Source organism: Ctenopharyngodon idella, chromosome 22 (assembly GCF_019924925.1).
Source record: "Ctenopharyngodon idella isolate HZGC_01 chromosome 22, HZGC01, whole genome shotgun sequence".
Classification (NCBI taxonomy): domain Eukaryota; kingdom Metazoa; phylum Chordata; class Actinopteri; order Cypriniformes; family Xenocyprididae; genus Ctenopharyngodon; species Ctenopharyngodon idella.
In genome coordinates this window covers 9,869,355-9,892,010 of record NC_067241.1, presented here as the reverse complement: position 1 = coordinate 9,892,010, position 22,656 = coordinate 9,869,355, and the positions used below count along the sequence as shown (strand labels likewise).

The 22,656-nt window shown below is 36.4% G+C and overlaps 2 protein-coding genes across 2 annotated transcripts; both read right to left on the bottom strand.

The window, feature by feature from the left end:
- Positions 1-125: 125 nt before the first annotated feature.
- sdcbp2 (syndecan binding protein (syntenin) 2) lies at positions 126-13,882 on the bottom strand. Its single transcript, XM_051880673.1, has 9 exons — positions 13,629-13,882; positions 6,563-6,614; positions 6,165-6,261; positions 4,608-4,708; positions 2,730-2,888; positions 2,361-2,536; positions 1,379-1,550; positions 1,058-1,149; positions 126-816 (listed from the first exon to the last, which is right to left on the bottom strand). Exons 2-9 carry the CDS (start codon positions 6,611-6,613, stop codon positions 762-764), a joined length of 903 nt encoding a protein of 300 aa, XP_051736633.1. The 5' UTR covers position 6,614; positions 13,629-13,882; the 3' UTR covers positions 126-761.
- Positions 13,883-14,366: 484 nt separating this feature from the next.
- On the bottom strand, positions 14,367-21,595 carry fkbp1ab (FKBP prolyl isomerase 1Ab). The gene is made up of 4 exons (XM_051880679.1): positions 21,405-21,595; positions 21,230-21,277; positions 17,816-17,928; positions 14,367-17,655 (listed from the first exon to the last, which is right to left on the bottom strand). Exons 1-4 carry the CDS (start codon positions 21,439-21,441, stop codon positions 17,527-17,529), a joined length of 327 nt encoding a protein of 108 aa, XP_051736639.1. The 5' UTR covers positions 21,442-21,595; the 3' UTR covers positions 14,367-17,526.
- Positions 21,596-22,656: the final 1,061 nt, after the last annotated feature.

Below are 22,656 nucleotides of genomic sequence, written 5' to 3'. Positions count from 1 at the left end.
TCCATCCATTGTTTCAGTTCCTAATCATCTGGAAAAAAAGCAAATGTGTAGACCATCTCAAAACCTTTCTGAAATGAAATATTTAGATTTTTTTTTTTTTGAGTATATTTGAGCAGTATATTCCATTGGTATCACCAGGATGATTATTTATTTTTGTAATAATTTCAGTCTTCAGGTTACATTCGTATATAAATTTTTAGAGACACTAACATTTACAGGATAATGACAGATTATCAAAGATTAAACATCTAAAAAAACATGTTCAAAATCAATAAGAAATGAGTTTACAAATTATGGCCAAGGATTCATTCTGGCAGAGTACAGCTGTCTTGGCATATAGATGTTCCAAAAAACAAACAAAAAAAAGTGTTTGTGCATAGTGGGAGGAATTGAAAAGATAGGAGTGTGGAAGCTAATGCTTTTCAAAAAGGAAGCTCAGGTTCAGTTTTTAACCCCTTGCCTTCCAGCCAAAACAAAATAATCAGATGATAATACTCAATAATGACAATGGATTATTATATAACATGTAATATGACAACAATGGCAACAATGATATGAAGGACAGAATTGAGAACTAGAAGGTAAACAATAACAGCCAACAAGTGAAATAGAAAAAAGGCCATTTGTACATGTTATAAATGAACGTGATTGAGGAGGTTTATCGAATCGGTGATAGACGACCCATGTGGTGGAAAGGCTCCAATAGGAAGATTGTAGAGATTGTAGGCATTGTGGAAGGGGGTGTGAGTGGTCTCCTGTGTTCAGACCTCAGGCACAGAGTGATCCATTGAGGACTTCAGCAGGCCGCCTGACATCCTGCAATACACAGATTAGGGCTGTCATGATCAAAAAATTTTGCCTGACAATTCATTTTGATATAAATTCTTCAGATTATTGATGTCTGTTTTGTTCACGTCACACTGTAAATACACATTAAGAAGTCATTTTTGTGCATCTCTATTATTTATTAATGCATCAGGATTTTTTCTTTTTTGTAACTGCTATATTACAATTATTAGATCATTTAAGAGTATAAAAAAAATAAAATAAATCTCACTTCTTAATCATGTGCTCGTAGATGAATTTAGGCATGATGGTGATGGTCATGGCAGTGGGAGATGTGGTCAGGATGTCCTTAATCTGAGTGTCCTGTAGACAGAAAACAAAATACTTTACTCCACAAATCTAAAATTGATAAATTAATTTGATTTCTTATAGTAAGTGATAGATATGGATCTCAGTCTTGTATTGAAATGTCCTTTTTAACATTATATTTATGGGCTTGTGTTTTTATTATAAAGGAAAGTTGACATGTAAAAATGGCACTGGGACATGACAGTCCAGATTTAAAGGCATATCCTGAAAACACCCCTCTCACCTTGAGTCCAATGACGTTCTGGCCGTTGATCTCGCAGATGTAGTGATCGGTGAGCAGGCCATTGCGGGCAGCAGAACCATCCTTCACTAGAGACGTGATGCGTCCGGATTTGAAGATGAAGCCCACGTGTCCAGAGCTGTCCTTATGCATGGTGACTGTGCGCTGGAATGGTCTGGAACACAAAATATATGAATATGATAAACAGTTCATCTCTATCTGTGGTATTATGTTGATTACCACAAAAAATCATTTTGATTCAACCCTTTTTTTATGTGATCATGACATTGCATATACAGTGCTTAACAAATTAGACCACATGTCATAATAAAGTTACACGACTGTGACTAAAGAACTTACACACACACACACACACACACACACACACACACACACACTGGTGCGGATTAACCATTACAGAAACATAAAAAAAATGATTTTGGTAATCACCAATACTGTTAGTTTAGGGCAGCTGTGGCAAACCTTACACTGGGTGGTGGTCTAATAAATTTGTTTAGCACTGATAACTTTAGTGCAAACAGTAAGGTCATTAAGTGATTCATGTCTCATAGTAACGTGTATTTTGTCGAATGGCTATACTTCTAAAACTGTATTTAAATGTTTACTGCTTGTAAGTGCCTTACTGTAACTGAATTTAATTTTATGTTGGGTTTTTTTTCCCCCAAAATTACTTTGTGGTATTCACCACTATGCCACAGATGATACAGAGCTTAATTTGGATTAATTAGGTACTTTCCTTCTTTTCATGTTGAATTAAAAAAAAAAAAAAAAAAAAAAAAAAAATACTACAACCACCAGGGGGCAGCAAAGAATTACACAAATATAGTAATACACCTGTCATGCTGATTCTATCAATATATATATAAAAAATTCCTTTTAAATCAGCAAAGATATATAATACATTTTAAATTGCAGTAATATTTCACAATGTTACTTGTTCTGTATATAGACCGAAATGTCTGACCTGTCTCGGACGATGAGCTCAATGCGTTGTTCAGCTGCTGCCTTCAGAGCTTTGTGGGCCTTATCTGAGCTCCAACCAGCAACGTTCTGCCCGTTGATCTGCAGAACCTGATCTCCAAAACGCAGACCGCCCAAAGCCGCTGGAGAGTTCGCCTGCACTAGCTGGACAAACACTCCCTAAAGAGAGAGGAAATGACATGCATAAAGATAATGACACTTAAAAACAACATCACATGTTGCTTATAATAACAATGACACATATGCTGAGAATGAGGGTGTAATGCCCTAGAAAATATTACCAATTACTCAAAACAATCACAACACCAGTCATGACTCTGAGGAAGTGTTTAATGCGAAGGGCTTTACTCACATTATCGATATCTCTGAGTCGGAGGCCGACCTTTCCTTCCTGGTCTTTGCAGATGATGACCTCCCGAAGACCTGGACGAATCTCTGCTCTCCTGATACCCACGTCTGCACCGGTCACGGGCCGCACCATCCCACCCACAGAACTTGGAACTGCCACTTGCTGCCAGGAGAGAGAAAACTATTTTAATTCATTCTCATATGTGTGTGTATTGGTCACATGATACAACACTAAAATTTATTTCTCTAGGATCTGCTCATTAAGCCTGACATCATGCAACATTGATTCCAGGTCCAAATGCTTTGTATTTGGTATTTGTCAGATACTAAAAGCAAACAAGAAGTGATACTAATATACATTCACAGCGTGCTGTAAAACTATCGGGGAAAAAAAAAAAAATCTTGATCCTAACCTAAAATCTCCATACCGATATCCCAGATGGCCAGACAGGGATTCATCTTTTATGAATAATTTAAATATTAGTGTCCGGGGAGCCATGAGACCAGAGACTGTAGTATATGTAATTGTAACACGAGTTTATAAAAGCTTACTTTTAAATGTGTAATATGAATAAATAGTGTTCTTAAACTGCAGTTGAGCTAATATTGTGACTTAAAACGACGAGACTTGGACCCGGAAATGGTATTCCATACAACATGATTTAAGCGGATAGCAACTGCGTCCATGCAAATGGTCTAAATGCAGTACTTTCCAAGAAGTACTTGGAAAGATTTAGATTTTGCCTTATTAAGACTATATTAGAGTCACTATTTAGACTATTTAGTTAGTTAAGTTAATTTAGTAAGTTAGTTATTATACATTATATTTTTATCCACTGACAACTCTGCTCATATATATATATATATATATATACACACACACACATATTTCTTTTGTTGTATAAAGTTGTATAAATTAGAATTAGTTACAATGTATTATATAAGAACAAGAAATAACAATGAACAACAGTATATTCATTGGCTGTTAAAAATGTTGTTTATTGTTACTGATATCTAATGCATTAACTAATGTGAACAAATTAGTTACCAAATAAATGACTGTAATTAAACCTTGTTATTTTTCAGTTTCTTTTTAGGGAATGAAAACCTAAAGTAATGATTTTTTAAGCAGCTTTAACAATGTTGGTAAAATGATGTCTAATGGTATTACTGAAAAGAAATGCATTTCTAGTTTGGTGTTGATAAATGGGTACTTGAGCCTTATTGATGCAGCATTACGGCTGTTACGGTACAAAAAAGGTTGGGAGATGCTGGCCTAATGTTTAGTACTTTGAACACTGAATATCATTTTAAGATGCCTTTAGAAAGCAGCCTACATTAGCAACACTCCAACACAAGCCTTATGGTGCATGAGTCATTTCTGAGCTCTGCTTCCAGGAATGATGCTGAAAAGAAATATGGGTTATGCTAAGACACCCTGTGGCCAGTTTGAACTATTCACAGAAAAAGAAAAAGAAAAAGCAGCACAAATGCTGACACACATACACAACTGCTGCCTGTTTCAAAGCTTACACAATTACCTTGGCTGTTTTCACAGAGAAAATATTGTACAAGGCAACAGTGGCAGGATTGAAAAAACAGGCCGTAGAGCAAACTAAACCAGGAAAGAGTGGTTTAGCTTGCACTGCTAGGAAAACATTTGAGACTTTGAAATGTCATTGTTTGCATACATTTAAATATTTATTGATGAGTGGCAATACTTAGGAACAGAGAAGAGAAACTCAAATTGAACAAACTGAACTCTTGAAAAACAAATGTGTACTCCGAGACAATCAACTTTTTTACTTCTGCTTTGCAATTTGCACTTCTCAAAGCACACATTTATGCCATGCTAAAGCAACAGAAACACAGACATACTTACACTCTCAGCCACCGGGACCAGTGCAAGGTTTCTCTGGACCTCATCACTGTTCAGACTGAGGCCCATATAGTCTCCCAGCTCCTCGAGATTCGGATACAGAGCTGGAGGGAGAGAAAGAGAAAGTGAATTCTCTACATAATACAGAGCTAATAGCTACCATAGTAGCTTAGTTATGATTAGCCATGAACCTGTAGATTATTTTTTGTTTATTCTGTAGTTTTAAAAAAATCTTAGTTTACAGCATCAAGCAAATGAAAAAAGTAGAACATAGAAAAACTGTGAAGAACAGAGAGTTCAAGTGTCGACACTCAGTCATCCTACAGTCGCTGGTTTCAGATTCTGGCCATGAATGTTTCCATCCAGTAATTATTTCCTGAGTTGAGTCAAGCTACAATGCTTGCTTCTCTTCCTCCTGCTTCCCCCAGCACTCTGATAGGAAAATGTCTGCCTGTGAAGCATGTTCCTACACAAACACACACTAGCACACCAGCCAGTCTCTAGATTTCTGCACTGAGTTTTTTTTTTTTTTTTTTAACTTTCCTATCATCATCAGGTCCAGACATACATTTTTTTTTTTTTTAAAAAGCTACACTTTAAAAATAAAAATGAATAGAAAGCTCAAATGAACAGCATATTTGTAAACACATCTGATGGAGCGATAAGAATGGGAGCACAATAATTCTTATTATAAAATATTTTGCTAACATATTCGCATCCAAAGGTGTAAGCACTTCAAATCTTCCTCCAATTACAACAGCACCATAAACTGCAGTGTGTGTTGCTGCCAGTTACAGCAATATTGACAGAATTTTTGTTGTTTAAAGATGTTGTTGTTAAAGATGCTCTTTTGTTGGTTAAAATGCGGTCTGGCGGAAGCTAGATATTTTACTTCATAACTTGTTAAATATGGATTTTTTTTTTCTTCAGCTCATACACGTGAACCCTGTTCACTGCCATTATAAAGCTTGGATGCGTCAGGATATATATTTAAAATATCTCAGATTGTGTTCATCAGAAAGAAGAAAGTCATATACACCTAGGATGGCTTGAGAGTGAGTAAAGCTTGGGCTAATTTTCATTTGAAAGTGAACTAATCCTTTAAGGTTAGAGAAACATAAGCTTCAGAGACCATCATTGAAGTTACAGTACTGTGTGAACCACCACCTTAAAAACTCTTAACATTCTTGTTGTGTAATATCCTGGCAGTGTCCAGAGAGGCCTCACACAGGGACACAATGAGAACAGACAGGTGAAAGGCAGTGCCGCCTGGATAAGAGGGGTTCAACTTGAGCACTTGTTTTACACTGAGATTAAAAAAAAAGAAATAGGGAAGGCTGATGCACTGTTGTTGAATTGCTTCCAGATTCCCTAAGGCATGTCTTCATTTCCTGTTTGACAATCCCACAAAACACTGGCATGCCTTTCATCTCTATAAAAACAGCTCTCACTCAGCACTCCAGAAATGAAAGAGAGAATGGCATGATAAGGGAGAGGGAAGCAAGACAGACGGCGTAAGAAGCATTGAAATGAGACAGGCAGGAAGAGCCCGGGACTCACTGGAGCTTGGCATCCCCTGTGTGGCAGGCTGTGGCTGGTAGACGCCCTGGGTGATGGCTGGGGTACTGGAAGTGGCATTAGCAAACTGTGATTGTGCCTAGAGGGGAAGACCACATGTGAACATCCACTATATTTCAATTCTAGATCTTTTAAAGTGCCTTAATCATGGGGATGGTTACTAACACTTTAAAAAACATTTGTTTTTAAATTATAAAGCCGAAATAAAATAAAATAAAATAGATGAGAAACTAAACCTAAAACTGAGAAAAAAAAAAAAATTGAAACAAAATTATTAAAAAATATAAATAAATTAAAATTGAAAATATAAAAATAAAAGGCAATTCAAAATATTGATAGATACTACAAGTATTTAAATAATACACATTTTTAATGCTTACCCTAATGACCTTGTCCACTTTAAGGTCCTCTAGGGATGGGTACAATGACATCCTAGAAAAAACACAATTGTCACAGCATTAAAATGGGGGAAATAAGACAGCGTGCAGCTGAAGCACAAGAAATCATGCTTTCAGTGAGCTCATATAGAGCCATATTGCCTAAGTTTGTTTTTCAGCTGACTAGCAACCACATGACTCCAGCGGGAATTGAAACCTATACTAATTACATGGGACAGACAAGGGAGTGTATTAGGAGCACACAGACAACGACTGCTGCTTTGATCAGGAACAAAAACACAGTGAATTCATCAGGATTCTTCATCATGACTGACCCCTTCATGAGTGTGATTCTCTAGAAATCAAACACCCCCACCACACACACACACACACACACGGATGTGTCACAGCTCTCCAGGCATTAGCTTAGTGTTAGTGTTGCTTTCACGCTGTGAAATGATCCACCTGTGAATCCATCTGTGTCTTCTGCACAGTCATCCTCGTTGACATAAAAAAGAAAACATGCTGATAAACCACCAGAAATTATAATTACTCCTACAATATCTCTAGCTGCACTTCACTTCAGACATAGAAGTAAATTTCACTTCACAACAGAGGAAGAGGCACATATAAAACCCTACAACACTCAGTCCGTATGCACAAATAAAATGATTTGATTTGACTTAAAGACATTCTTGCTCCAATAGCTCAAACAGAAGAGTATGGTGCTACAAACATCAATAAGCATAACTCATGATCACATATAATAATATTATACAAATGTTTGACAGATAAAATAGCAATAAAATTACACATTTAAATAACTTCAGACTGTTACATCAAACCTAGTTTGACTTTTGTCTGTGGTTTATTAATACTAATATATATATATATATATATATATATATATGTTACATTTGTATTATATTTTATATATTTGATGATGATGATGATGATAATTAGGTCTGCACAATACTGGAAAAAAAAAAAAAGAAGAAAAAATTGCGATATATAATGCGATATGAAAAAAAACAAATTTCACCAGATGACTTGAATAGCTCTATTTGGAAAGAATTAATCATTCTAGGATAGTTGGGGTGATTCTGAATGTGAGTGAATACACACATAAAATAATTCATAAATAATAAATAAATAGAATAGAATAAAGACAAATAGTGCTTTATATATTTTCAGGTAAGTCTAACAGTATTCAGGTACAGAAATTGAATAATCAAATGTAAAATAACACTGCATATTCTTCAGTGTATAAATTAAATATAAATCTGTGTTAAAACTACAAAAGTGATTTTTATCTTTGTCTTTGGTTATTTGATTAACATTCATGACACAGAAAGCAGCAGGAATATAAGGCTGCTGTCACTTGAAGACTGAATGCGCGGATCCAAAATACTGTTACACATCCAGTTTTCCTTCTCAATTGTTTAGTCCATAAGCAACTGTGTTTTTACAAGGATACTCAATGTTTTTTTGCATTTTGATCTTTTTTTTTTTTTTTTTTTGCATGTATGTGTCCGTTCAGGCACAAATAGACAGCATTCGGTAGTCTCAGCCTCAGATGTCACGCCCACGGACCGCTGGCTGAACGTCTGATGCATATGGCACACTTATTTGGAAACACTTCAGAAGTTTCGAAGTCGTCATCTGTTTGGTTGAATTATACAGGATGTCCGGGAGACACGTGTCACATTCTTTAATGGTCCGCCTGGAAACAAATGCCGTGATGCTAACCCCCCTCGTGGAAAAAGAACGCGTTCGAGTTTACAAGCGCTTATCAGGATCAACTAAACGCTGGATTTTCAAAAGTATGCGAAGTTCGCGGCTCCATTGTTGCAGTAAACTTGAACAACATTCTTGAATTAATAATTTATAGATGCACGCCAGTCTGTTATTGCAGGGACAGTGACATTTTCACGCCCCTAAACATGACGCGGAACAAAACAGACTGTGATTGGTTGCGTTACATATCAGTCAAACGTCCTCTTGGGCGGTCCTTGGCCAATGAAAGCTGCGACAGAGTCCAGACCTTCTGCTGTCAGTCTGAAGGTCTGGCTACGCAAGACTAAGCATTCGATGTTCACGTGCATCTCCACAGCTGTGTGTGTGTGTGTGTGTATGTGTGTGTGTGTGCACACAGAATACAGCCACACATTGAGAATTGAGTTCTCTTTCGCGTCTTCATACTCTCAAATGGTTTAAAATTGCTTTAATGTTTAAACTGACAAGACCTAAAACACGTTCAAATGATGATGGTCAAACTTTGCAATCAATCTGAGAATCACGTGCGTTTTGAATAAGCGGCAACCCCCCCATAATTTCTCTTGAAGTCAGTACGGAAGTGACTTAAACTGCAATTCATCGACTGGCCGCTAGGGAAAGGCTCCAAAAGAGAGCAGAATCTCATTGACTCCCGTGTTAAAATGCCCAACTTTACAGCAGAAAAAAAAACATGTTTACAGCCTGGTACAAATTGTGGTTTTGGTCTATACGGCTAATTTTGCCCTTCATGACAACTCTGAGGGGGGTGATTTTTTTTATATGTGATGTGATGTAAACAATGGATAATATATCAATATTTCATGGATTTAACGCTTTTGTGGACAAAAAGTGCTGTTGTTTGTTTTTCAATGGACGCTCATGGACATTTTACCCAAGTGCAACGGATTGGATTCATCTTGCGATCACTATTTCATTATAAAGGTATGAAGTCCCGTTTTGATTTTGCGTGTTGTCATTTGCACACCCAACACAATTTACAATATTACTATTGCTGGAGCATCTATATCATTGAAAAGATACTGTAGATTGACAGTAAACCTTTAGAACTTTCAGATTATATAACTTGTTATCTTTATTAATATTTTAGATAGTGTCTAAGATAGATAGCTTCTTTAGCCTGCTAACATGATCACGTCACGCTAAGTGGGCGTGGTTTCAGCAACCAGGCACCTCAGTTCAAACTACGTCCTGCCTCTTTGCCCATTTTCAGTTATCCGGGAGTGACGCGCTGCCAAGATGGTAACGGCTGTTTTTTCACTTCAGAAATGCTCTTCGAAAATCTACGGGTGACATCACAAACACTACATCCATATTTTTTTTTACAGTCTATGGTTTTGAACCGTGGTGTCTGGTCTGTACGGATTAACAATCTCTATATTTAACATCGCACATCCCGCAATGTGACTATCATGGATGCACACATTATGATTTTGATGCTACAACGATATATCATGAAGCCTTAATAATATTATTATTATTATTATTATTATTATTATTATTATTATTATTATTATTTTTATTATTATTATGTACAAATTATATAATAGCTCAGTCAAAAATAAAATTATTCACCCATTTTAGCATTGCTGAAGTCTAGCACTAAACATTCTAAAGATGATGTGCATTCTAAAGATGTCAGTGAACAATCTGAGACGACATGCAGCTTTGACACTTCCAGACTAGACAGACTCAAGCCATTACCATGAAAGAAATGTAGGCAAACTTCAATCCATGAGAACAGTAGCAACAATTTCAACAATTACAGCTACAATCATCCAAGAACACATCACTGCCATACATGCATACAGTAACATACATTTCAGAGCTATCCATTATAAACTAAACACTCTGGAACTGTACAATGTGACTTCATATCAAATGGTTGTCGTACAAAATTCAATTGCCAAGACAGAATAAAAAGCAGCTTAATGAGAACTAAAGTTCATGATTAAAAAAAAAAAGAAAAGAAGGATCTGAGCATTCTCCACATTTAACTAGGAACATCCCAACAAAAATCATCACTACAGAGTCAAAGCACTAACTATTTCCAAATCCAAACAAAATTAAACACTGCCTGACTGTGCTCTCCATCTTATAATGGAGGAGCAATGAGAGGTTAAGTGCTTTACTGGGAACAAATCCATACTGGAAGGGGGGGGGGGGGGGGGGGGGTAATAAGCCAGAGAAGTACAAAGAAATTAAACTACTTAAAGACAGAAAGGAAGACCATGAATATGAGGGAGTGATTTATAAGTTACTAGAGGAAAGGCCAACAAAAGAGATAATACAAGCATGTGATTGATGGATGCTGCCGTTAGTCATAATCATATGACAGTGATCACATGACGTACTGTGCATTTCAGTCAACAATACCACTGCCTGTAGATCATCAGGTTACTGTATACGTCACAACAGCTGAAACCAAAATCAGATGCAGGAAATGACAGAAATGCTGCTCAACAAGAGCCTACAGCGATGCCGTACTGTGGATCATATGGTTAAGCATAGACAAAGCTTATATAATATTCACATTTCTAGCAAGAAGCATCAAGTAACAGCAAAAAGAATGTAGGCAGACATGGTTAAATGTTGGGAAATAAGAGAAAATGCACATTGCCTCACTTCCCTGAAGTGACATCCCACATACTAATGAAAATAATTAGTCGATCATTATATGAAAAAACTGAAATGGGAAACGGGAGCTATTTAGTTAGAATCAGTCCGACTGGAGCACTGCCAGTGACTGCAAATGAAACAAACAGCCTGGAGACCTATTCAAGTCTCTAATGCATGTAGGAACACACAGGTTTACAACCAGATTAAAGAGACTGGAGCTGCTTATTCCATAATGTCAGATTCAAGACTAAAGCTAAAGCACATGCTCCTACACACGGACATATCGCACAAATCTGCTAAACTCTCACAGACAAGACATGACCACAAAAAAGTAAAAAAAAGAAAACTCTCACCCACATGCTCATGAATAAACTCCCACACTAGTGCACACAGAACAGCTCATGCAAACCAACACATACACCCTCTTCACGTCATTCACAGACCCAGATATGTTAAAGTAAACATGCACTGAAATATCTGCTCTGACGCTTCAACTACAACCAACATGTCAGACACTGGCACTAAATATAATCAGACAGACTCCTACCACACAAACACGGTCTCTCATCGCATAAAAATGTCTCTGTGGTACTAAAGGGCCATTATTTCCCGTCAAGAGCACTCCAATAAAATAGAGATGTCTCCAAATAGTGGACTAATAGAGACAGAGAGCAATCTTCTCACAGACATGTATGCCTCTATTGTTTGAAGCTCAATCTAGATCAGCTACTCGTGGGCACAAAGTGTGTCATAAATCAGGCAGCCATAAAGGACGACTGGGAATCTCATCATTGAGGCTATGTCGTCTGAGGTCAACACCTGTTATCAGTGTTCATTCAGGTCGCAATGAAACGGAAGTAGCAGCAGATCTTTTCTTCCATAATACAAAGTACAAATCATAGTAAAAGGAATCACCAAAAAGAGAACAAAATGAATAGATGATGGAGGAGAATCTGAGCTTGCAGTCGATTGTAAGAAATAGGCGGGTTTTATGTGGAGAAAAACATTTTCATGACTTTAAAATAAATTTATAATGAGCAAATTACTTTTACGTAATGAGCACAAATTACTTTTTAAGTTTTAGATACAAAACACAAAACACAAAAAATGAAATAAAATGTAAATAAATATAAAATTTAAAAATATAATAACCCTAAATCTCAATAGATCAACCAACATTGTGGAAAGTGTCACTTGAAACTAATGCAAGATAATGCAGAAGCAGCAGAATGATTTCACACTGCTTTAATTTGGTTTAGATGACATCTTTCCTAGCATTATTGCAGAAAAATCACCAGAGCAAACTTAAGTTAGGGGCAAAGCCAGTGGATAACTGTCTGGTTGAGTGGGTGAGGGGCCTTTGGTATGGGGGAGAAATGGGCAAAGCAAATTTTCAGGCAGACTGAATGAGTGCTGAGCATAATAAACGACTCTCCCATGGCAACAGTCTGTAACTCTATTGACTGAGTCCAAAAAAGGATTCATGTGGCGATAACCCATCCACAGCTTCTGGGGAAATATAATGCTGCTGTCATTAACTAAATATAATATATTTTATTATGACTACTACAGACTCTATATTTGTGACATAAACGACAATGGTGAAATGATGTAGATTATTCCAGTGGACGGATGACATCATGTGGGAAAGTCCCTTCATCCAAAAAAAGAAAAGAAGGAAAACTAGGTTATAAGCCTTTAGGTTAGTCAGCATCACTCTTTTGTTTGTTAGTTTGTTTTCCGCCATTCGGTCATCAATAATTCAGTTCTTTCCATTATGTATTTATTGACTGAACATACAGGTATAATCGAAAGTAAAACTTGTTTCTCAAGAAATATGACTAGGTTTCATATGTCAGTGACACATCCTGGAATCAAAAACATTTAATACGCCACATGCGAAAAGACCTGGAAATTTTGATTGAATGTTACGTGATTTTAGTAAGGTTTAGTAGCTCATCTAATCGACATCATCATGTGATTCACTGACGAACAAAGTACATGTCATTAACATGATAACTGGCTAAACGTGCATTTCAGAGTCAAACGTAAATGTGTTTTTTTCATTCTTCCCCTTTCTCTCTCTCTCTCTCTCTTATATATATATATATATATATATATATATATATATATATAGTTTATCCGACGATGACTTTATAATGATTTTCTGCTCTAAATTACCCAATATCTGTAAAAAAAAAAAAAGGTGAAAACAGCACCTGTCAACTGTTTTTAAATATAAACTAAGGTTTTATACTCCGTGTCACAGTAAAGTATGCAAAATTAACTCAAAATATAAGCAACCGGACTGATAATGACTGTATTTGTTGTGTTTAGCTCTCGAGCTAGTCACGGTTACTCCGTTAGCAATTGCACAATAATGCTAATTACACGAATAAAGTTCGATTTCTTTCTCCTTAAAATAGTGGCCATGTAAAGGGTTACAAAAATATCCTTAAAACACAAAAATATAATAAAAATAACGGAATAACGAACTCGGTAAAGTGGACACGAGCACGTCTTTGTTCTTCGTGTATGTTAGCAGCAGCCTGGTTAAGTTTAGCTTCTGTTAGCCAGCGAGTCCCACATACCTGAATAAATCACACTAAAGATAATTAAAACAACAATATTCAGCATAGAAAGTGTCGCGTCTTACCTTTCGGCTTTCAAACGAGTGACTTCTGAAGAAATGGGGTAAATGTAATGAGAAGGAATGTAAACAAGCTGAGCACAGTAGATGGGACCCTTTTCCTCTTTAGGTTGAAGCAGAAGTGAACACAGATGGGAGGTGAGAGAAAAAAAAGTATGCGTGAGCGTACAGTTTCTAAGGCTTAGTAGCTCAACTTCCTGTTAGTTATAGACTTCATTTTGTTTCGTGACGTTATTAACTCATTGATCTTGGGACTGAGGCTGGGCTGCAACTTCTGTTTATTCTTTATTACTCATTAACTTGAGCTCAACCACTTTGACTGCCAAATACGACCATGGTAACAGTTACTCCAGTTATTGCTAATACTGTAAAATCATTGGACTGATCTGAGATCTTTCTTACCACTGCCATCTTTCTTGATGGCAGTGGTAAGTTAACAGTTCTACTAGTTCATAGATAGAATGACTAATGTAATTATTCGGCTGAATCTATCTATCTTGGTTCATGATGTAGGGTCCATAAAGAATAAAGTGCTGAATAACATCATTCACTGACCTACAGTTGAATGTCATTGTTGTAAAACAACTTAACCTCTGTAAAAGTCTCCAGCTCTTCAGCTTACATTTGTTAAGAGTGCCAGCCCTCTGAACACAAATAGGATTAAACATACATAGTCATAAAAACAGTGAAGGTACTAATCTGAAATAACAAGCAAGCAACCTTTCTCAAAACATGTAAAAGCACTTTATAGCACATTTTAATTATTTTATTGTTTTTTTGTCTGTATGACAATACATAAATATACAGAGCATTACAGAAATATTAAAGCCATATATTTGATGCTTGATCACAGAAATCAACAGCATCGACTCAAGTATTTATGCGTCTGCAGATTTCATTTGAATTAAAAATTATTATCATGTCAATACAAAAAGTACTGTCACTGTATCTGCATCCAATATAATCACATCAATTATCTATAGGCAGCACGGTCTACATTAACAACAACAGATGGCTGCAAATAATTTAGCATCAAAATGTATATATTAATGGCAAGTAGTGTGATGAAAATAGGGTAGGTCACAATGTGCTTTTCAGACATTGTCCATCATTGAAAACAAATAGTTCCAGCTCAATGAGAACACAAAGTGCCCATCTATTATATTTATTAGCAAGCTAATTGACTGTTTTTAAATGAAGAGTGAAACATGATCACAAAATCCTTAAGTACTAAATATGGCATGCATCCATTGCTATGGTGCCAAATGTGCCACCTACTCAACTACACAACCTAATCATACACAGAACAAAGTAAACACTTCAAATAACATTTCCAAATAGCTGCATGTTATTAATGCAAGAAAAAAAAATGTTGCTCACCAAATTGACAGAAATTGCAGTACTATAATACGTCATCGTTGTATAATTATCAGCCTGGTCTACTGTAAAGTGTGATTACAGGACAGCACTTTATCAGCTGATCACTTCTGATCGCTTTGTAAATATACAAAACCTGTGGAATTCTGGCAGGTGTAAAACACACAAAGAGGCACAAGGATTGTTCAAACCTAACAATTCAAAACTGGCTGAAAATTAGGTAACATTTTACATCCCCAAATCAAGAAACATTTTGTAAAACACTATAAAGTCAAGAATGTGTGATTTGTTAATTCTCTTGAACCGTTATTTAACTGATAAAAGTACAAAGAAAAGATGTTCAGTGTTTTCAATGACAAACCTGATTGTATTTTTTTTTTTAAATATAAACAAATATGAATTTTTGATGGCTGCAACACACTTAAAAAAAGTTGGGACAGAGGCATGTTTACCACTGTCACATCAGCTTTCCTTTTAATTACACTTTTTATTCACTTGGGAATTGAGGATTCTAATTGTTGCAGTTTTGCAAGTGGAATTTTTGCCCAATCTCGCCTGATACAAGACAGCTGCTCAACAGTCTGTGGTCAATCCGATTCTTCTTTTCATGATGGGCCATATATTTTCAATAAGAGACAGTTCTGGACTGCAGGCAGGCAGTCAGACACATCCCTTCTACAGTGCAGAGTGTCTCGAAACCACACTGATGTATGTGCATAATGAGGCCTAGCATTGTCTTGTTTCCCAGGAAAGATCTTGATGTCTCTGTACAATCCCAATATACACTTCCACGTCAATGGTACCTACAAGTCACCCATGCCGTTTGCACTGATGCACCTCCATACCATGACAGATGTTTGCTTTTGCACCTGTCGCTGATGAAAGTCTGGATGATCCCTGAGGTTTCTCATGCAGTGCCATCTAAGGGCTCAAAAGTCACGCCCATTCAACAGATGTTTCCTGCCTTGCCCTACGCTGACTGAGATTTCTCTGAATCTTTTCACAGTATTATGTTTGGTAGATGGTGAAAGACCTAAATACTTTGCAATCTTGCATTGAGAAATGTGATTTTAGAATTGTTTGACAGTTCTCTCATGAAATTTGGAGCAAAGTGGTGAGCCATGACCCATCTTTGCTTGCAAAACAGAGTCTTTGATGGATGTTCCTTTTATACCCAAACACGATACCCTCACCTGGCTATTTCCAATTCGCCTGCTAATTGTGGACTGTTTAAAAACTGTTCAACTTGAATATTCTGTAATCTTTTCACTATTATTGTGCCTCTGTCCCAACTTTTTTGGAGTGGGTTGCAGCCATCAAAATCATAATTTTTTTATACTTACAAAATACAATTCATTTGGAAACATTTTCTTTGTACTTTTGTCAGTTAAATAAAGGTTCAAGAGAATTAACAAATCACAGATTCTTGATTTTATTGCGTTTTACAAAATGTCCCAATTTTTCTTGATTTGGGGTTGTATTTCTGCTAACTAAGTATCTTTGCATCTGCATGACATGTCGTTAGAGAATTAGTAGTCTGTTTAATATCTGATAAAACTTTATTTTGATGCTTGCCAACAGACATTCTACTGACTATAAGTAACTTTGCAACTACATGTCAACTTATTCTACTAACCCGAACCCTAACACCTAAACCTAACCTAATACAGTCTACTAATACTCCAGTGAGAGTTATTTGACATGTAGTAGCAAATTATTGAGAGTTATTTGACATGTAGTTGCAAACTTACTTATAGTTAGTAGAATGTCTAAAGTGGACAATCAAAAAAAAAAAAAAGTATTTTCTAAATGTAAAAAATATTAAATGTAATTTATTAATTTATTCAATGTGAAAAGTAACAATGCAACAAATATTTAAATTTTTATATCACAAACATAACATCTTTAAGATAAATTTATGTCAATTCAGGGATAAAATCGCAGATTTTTGTAACAAATTTGTCTACAGTCACATTTGTACTTGGTTTCAAGCCAACAACAATCACAGTGCGAGAAAAAGTCACAAAAGAGAATACAAGTCTAAAGGCCAATTTACACTGCACCAACAGACGGCGACCAACGACAATGACACTTTGTTGGGTTTTGTCGTATTACCCTGTCAGCGTCTGTTGCCGTTGGTCGCCAAATTAACATGTTGAATCGGAGTTTGTCGGGTTCAAGTTCAAGATTAAGGACATTGCAAGGTTTTTGGTGATTTGGTGATATCATATCAATTACACAGGAAGAATCTTGGATTGAAATTAAAAGAGTTTAAGAATTAGTTCAGATGTAACGAGACCAAAGCAAAAGTTTGATAAAATGAAGCACAGATCTTTATATAATGTGCCTAAAACTGTACGAGTGGGATGCTGAATAAAGGTGGTTCTGAGAAGAATGACTAAAAATACAGCCTGACAGAAAGAGATATTGATTTAATTAAGTTTCTAAAGTTAAGACTAAACTTTTGACACTTGAAACATTTATAAAACAATGAAAAATGAATAAAAAGGCAGTGAAGAGCATTAAATCACTCCAAACTAAGAAGCTCCACATCAAAGATGAGGGTGGCGTTTGGGGGAATAATCCCAGGATGGCCTTTATTACCATAGGCAAAATCAGGTGAACAGGTCAGCTTTGCGCGTTGGCCCACACTCATCTAAAAGTCACACAAATATAGGCATGAATTATCTATATTTTTTACCATTGAAATATCAATCCTAGACAGTCTAGATTTGGTAGTTCTTTATTAAGATATTATTTAAACTCAAAAGGCGTTAGCTATGATTTTTCTGAGTAGACAAAACACCGTCACGCACCTGCGCAATACCTTCCTCCCAGCCACGGATCACTTCCTGTTTACCAATCTTGAACTTAAATGGCTTGTCACGGTCACGGGAAGAGTCAAACTTTCGTCCATCTGTCAGAGAGCCTGAAGATTTGAGAGGAAAAGGATGAGGCCATGAAAAACAGGAAATGAGGTTAGGACATCAGATAAATGGGCTACTTTATTATTGTTCTGTTCTATCAGGGGGATTTTCTGTCCCTCTAACACATGTCTATAGCAGTAAATTATCAGGATATGAAACATATATCTCTTTCAATAACATGGAGTGGAGTAACATATCCACATAGCCATAAGACTGCTGTGAGTCAGTCAAGCAGAAAATGGATCCACTTATCAACACAAATCAGGGATCAGATAAATTCATTCTGTATACTGTACACAGTAACTGTTATAATGCTCTTTATACAACAGTTATTTCTGGTTCTCGAATCTAATGGGCTGAGAGGTCTTTCCAGCCATGCCATATTCTACCAGTATCGCCTCGGGAATCATTTCACCATTTGAATCACTCCGCTGTCAGCATTCTCACAGCAAGTGTCATGGCGGACAAGCAAACCCACCATATTTTTATAGATATTACTGTTATTTTGTAACAGTATGTAGTTTTAAGAGGTTTTTTTTAGGTGAGAATGTAGTTGTTTAGACCTCAGATATGCGATTTATGTAAACATAGTGCCTATTTTGAAAATTTGTTTAGACGCTTTCGTCTAGGCTGTCACTGACCGTTCAGCGTTCATGTACCCGCAGAGAACAGCTTCATCTCGGCCAGTCCTTTGGGAATTTGCCGTTGGCTCTTATGTAGATAGTGTTTAAACATGAGGTATAATTTGTTTTGGGTATATCAAACGGGCAATCTTTAGTCTTATTAATATATTACTTGTTCCAGAGCTAATAGGTTTGACTTAAGGGCTATATTAATTTTCTTAACTTTATATTTACATTAAAATCAAATCCTGTACTTTTAGAGTGCTGCTTTTGTATGTTTGACTGAACTGTTTGCTTGTGTTTATTTCCTATTTTAATTCTTATACTGTTATAATGGCTATTGTTGTTCATTTAAATATTATTGTTCAATAAATAATATTTTATATAAATAACATGCTGTATTTTTTGGTATTGAGAAAATGTCTGTTAGTGATTTTGACTTCAGTGAAAGTTACATTAATACGCCATGAGATGGCGGCAAAGACTGTCTTTATGAATGTGTGAGTCAGTCGCAAAGATTTTTATATTGAAATGGACTGAAACAAGGAAACAAGGACATTGTTTTTATGCTGCATTCACACCACCGCGTAATTACCATAATCTTGAGATGACAACTGACAAATGCGTTGACTAGCGCTGTCATGGGAATGTCTTAAATGTTAAAAGGACAAAGACAAAAGACATTCAAACTGATTTTGTGATTATGAATATAACATTGACATGAAGAATATCAGCTAGATGCAGGTAATACACTCTCTCAGGCGATCTCTCTCTCATAATACTTTACATATTACGGTGAGTTTCAATGAAGCGACTCAACGTTTCTTCGTTACTAGTTCTAAAGTGACGTTTTAGATTTAGTAACGGAGGCTTAGGCTCAACTGTTAAACTATCAACTTGAGATTTGAGTCCGTGGCGGAAGTAGTTCTTCACAAAAGAAGGTTTTTAAAGACACCGTTGTTGTTCTTATTCATTTACACACTTGTGCCGTCAAACTGTCGTATATAAATGCAATATCACACTTGTAGCCATGCAATATTGCTGTATATCAGCACGCTGTGATTGCCTACGGCCTCATGCCTATGGACAAATCACAGCCGTGCTGATATACAGCCATATCGCACGGCTACGAGTGTGATATTGCATTTATACAACAGTATAGTGCTCATTTAACAACAATGGTTCTTGGCCTTCTGACCTGTTGCTATGACTAATAACAAAGACTATATAATAACACAAGACGCGTTACTCGCATTGTTTTGAATGGGAGAAAGTGCAACGCGCAATATGGTGGAATAAGTCCCACCTTCTAAATAAGAGCCAATCGCCGATTGGTAAAGTCATCACGTCACTACAGTGGCCGTTAGAAGCTCTGGTTCCTATAGAAAAAGTCAGACGCGCCTCTGAAATGAGACACAAGAGATGCGCATTTAGGACTGCACCTGCGCATTAGCTTGATCCAGCCTGAAAAATACAGTTTTTTTGTCATGATTCGAGCATTTAGAAACAAAATGAGGCAGTTGTTGTCAGATTTCATTGGTGATTTCAAATATTAAATTTAATCGAAAGCTTGGCAAACAGCTTTGGAGAATTTGATGTTTCCCCATTCAATGAGATAGGAGCTGCACTTGCATGCCCGAGAGGCGTTTCAAAGATGGCCGCCGAGTGAAATTATTTGTCTAATAAATGAGCTATGAGCATTAATCAAGTCCACAGGTAAAATATCTATGACAGTTTTTCCATTCTTCTTCCCACATAATAAAGAAATAATGAGATGGAAGCCCTGAACAACAAGATGGAAATTTTTGCTCTATATACTTTTTAATTTTTTTAACATTTTTCCTACGTTTTTTTTTTTGTTTGTTTATTTACTTGTGTAAAAAAAACAGAGAAATCGTAGATTTTTTATTTTTATTTTTACTTAATAAGTAAATACTCCAAGTAAAAAAAAGCTTTATTAAAAAAATGTTTATAGAGGGGAAAAAAAAAAGGGGGGGGGGGGGAATAAAAAAAATGTTAATTATTTAAGTTAAAGGAAAATCGAGTAAGGGTCATGAGAATGTAATGTCAAGTTCAAAATGAAAAAAAAATGTGGGCTGTTTTGGCACAATGTTTAATATTATAACAAGGTTGAATATAATAATTTTTTTAATACAAACAGCGTGCAAGCAGTTTGTAGCCTATAATAATGTTTCAACTGAGTATGATAAACTTTCTGAAATTTTAAGCATTTAAGCGTCAAATAATCTACTTGACAGGCGGAGATTTCTTAGTATGAACCATTAAAAGACAATCACAACATCCCAGGGATCGACTCACTCCAGACAGTGATAATCCGTCTATCCGACGCCGCCAACCTCACGATCCAACAAAGACTGTTTAAAATCTCAGCTGTCAAATGAGGATCATGTCTGGGGACAAATGCTTTGCGTGCAAACAATACACAACTAATGATGTATATTAGCTTTATTTTTCTTTCTCCTTTATAGTTATTTTCTACTGTATCTTTACGGCATTTCGACTTTTCAGATGTTTATATTTCCTAATACATTAACCTTTTTTAAATTAAGCAAAATTTTACCATAAAGCAACAAATATCCACATACACTCACAATGTGCAAACAGGGCAAGACTACAACATCCGTACACCCACCAAAAGAAAATTTGAAATTCAACTCACCAACATAATGCACCACACATGTCTGTCCTTTTTTGGGAAAAGTCCTCCCTGCAAGAGCAGCGTGAGGAGAAACAGGGAGCAGGAGACAGATTAATAATATAATGCTGTTAAATGCACGCAGCTTGACAAATAATATGCTACTTTACATGATAGAGGCTGCACTGGGGTAATTTACCATCGCCGGGGGTTATGGTCTCGATCTCCACTCCCATTTTGTCCCGCTCGTGTGTGTTTCTGAAGAGCCCTCCTGCACACTGTTTCACTCACAGCTGTTTGCGGGCAGAGAGAGAGAGAGAGAGAGAGAGAGAGAGAGAGAGAGAGAGAGAGAGAGAGAGAGAGAGAGAGAGAGAGAGAGAGAGAGATGCTGTCGGGTCACATGACCGCAGCGAGAAGACGCGTTGTGCGTCTGCTGGAAACTCAAAAGAGGGGAGAGGGTCCAATGGCATCGCACTGATTTAACATAAACCCTGCTGATGACTACTGTGGCCAGTCCCACATGAAAAAATATAGTAATAGGACAAATAGTCATATTCAAAAGCAAATAATGGGTGTTTTTAAAGTCTATTATTATTATGTGTTGTTATTATTATTATTATTATTATTATTAAAATCAACTTTGATGTTAGCATGCAAAAAGTAATAGATAGGTAGATAGATATAGAGTTATTGACACAGGGAGTTATTGCAGATTTTCACCTCTCCTGCAGCGTTCCCTATTTGAATCCCCCAGCCTCCAGCTCATTGTAAAGTACCTGTTACATAACATGCTCTCAACACTCACTGTATCTGTAGTGGTGTAATGTGGGTGACTGGAGTAGCACATATCCACCTCCCACGCCCCCTCCATGAATAACTTGACAGTCACCCAACTCATGTTAATTGGTCTTAAAGGGATAGTTCAACCAAAAATGAAAATTCTGCCACATTCATGTCGTTTCAACTGTATGTCTTTCTTCTGTGGAATATGTGGGGGAAATTTTGCCATTTTGCCAAGTACTGAGATAAAAGTTTAAGAGATCACAATAGAGCAAATCACCTTTTAAAAAGTAACTGCGCTTTAAATAACGATTGTATCGATTACACGGTTACGCCAGTAGATGGCGACAAGTGACCGTTAAAAATATGTTGTCATTGAATCATTAATTCAAGGGATTCGTTCAAGAACGCTGATTTATCCAGAAATGAAACAAATATTTATAAGTGAGACATTGAATCATTCATTCAAACCGTTTTTTAAATATACTGCAGCAATTAACATGTTGTCAGAACCTCTAGTAAATTTTGTATTTTTTTATTTATTTATTTATTTGTATCTAGGGCCTGAGCACCATGTGAGGTGGGAGGACCCTATTGTAATCGCTCAGTCTATTATTATTCTTATCCGAAATGAATCGCATTTTTAAAAGCCTAACATGCTCGAAAACACA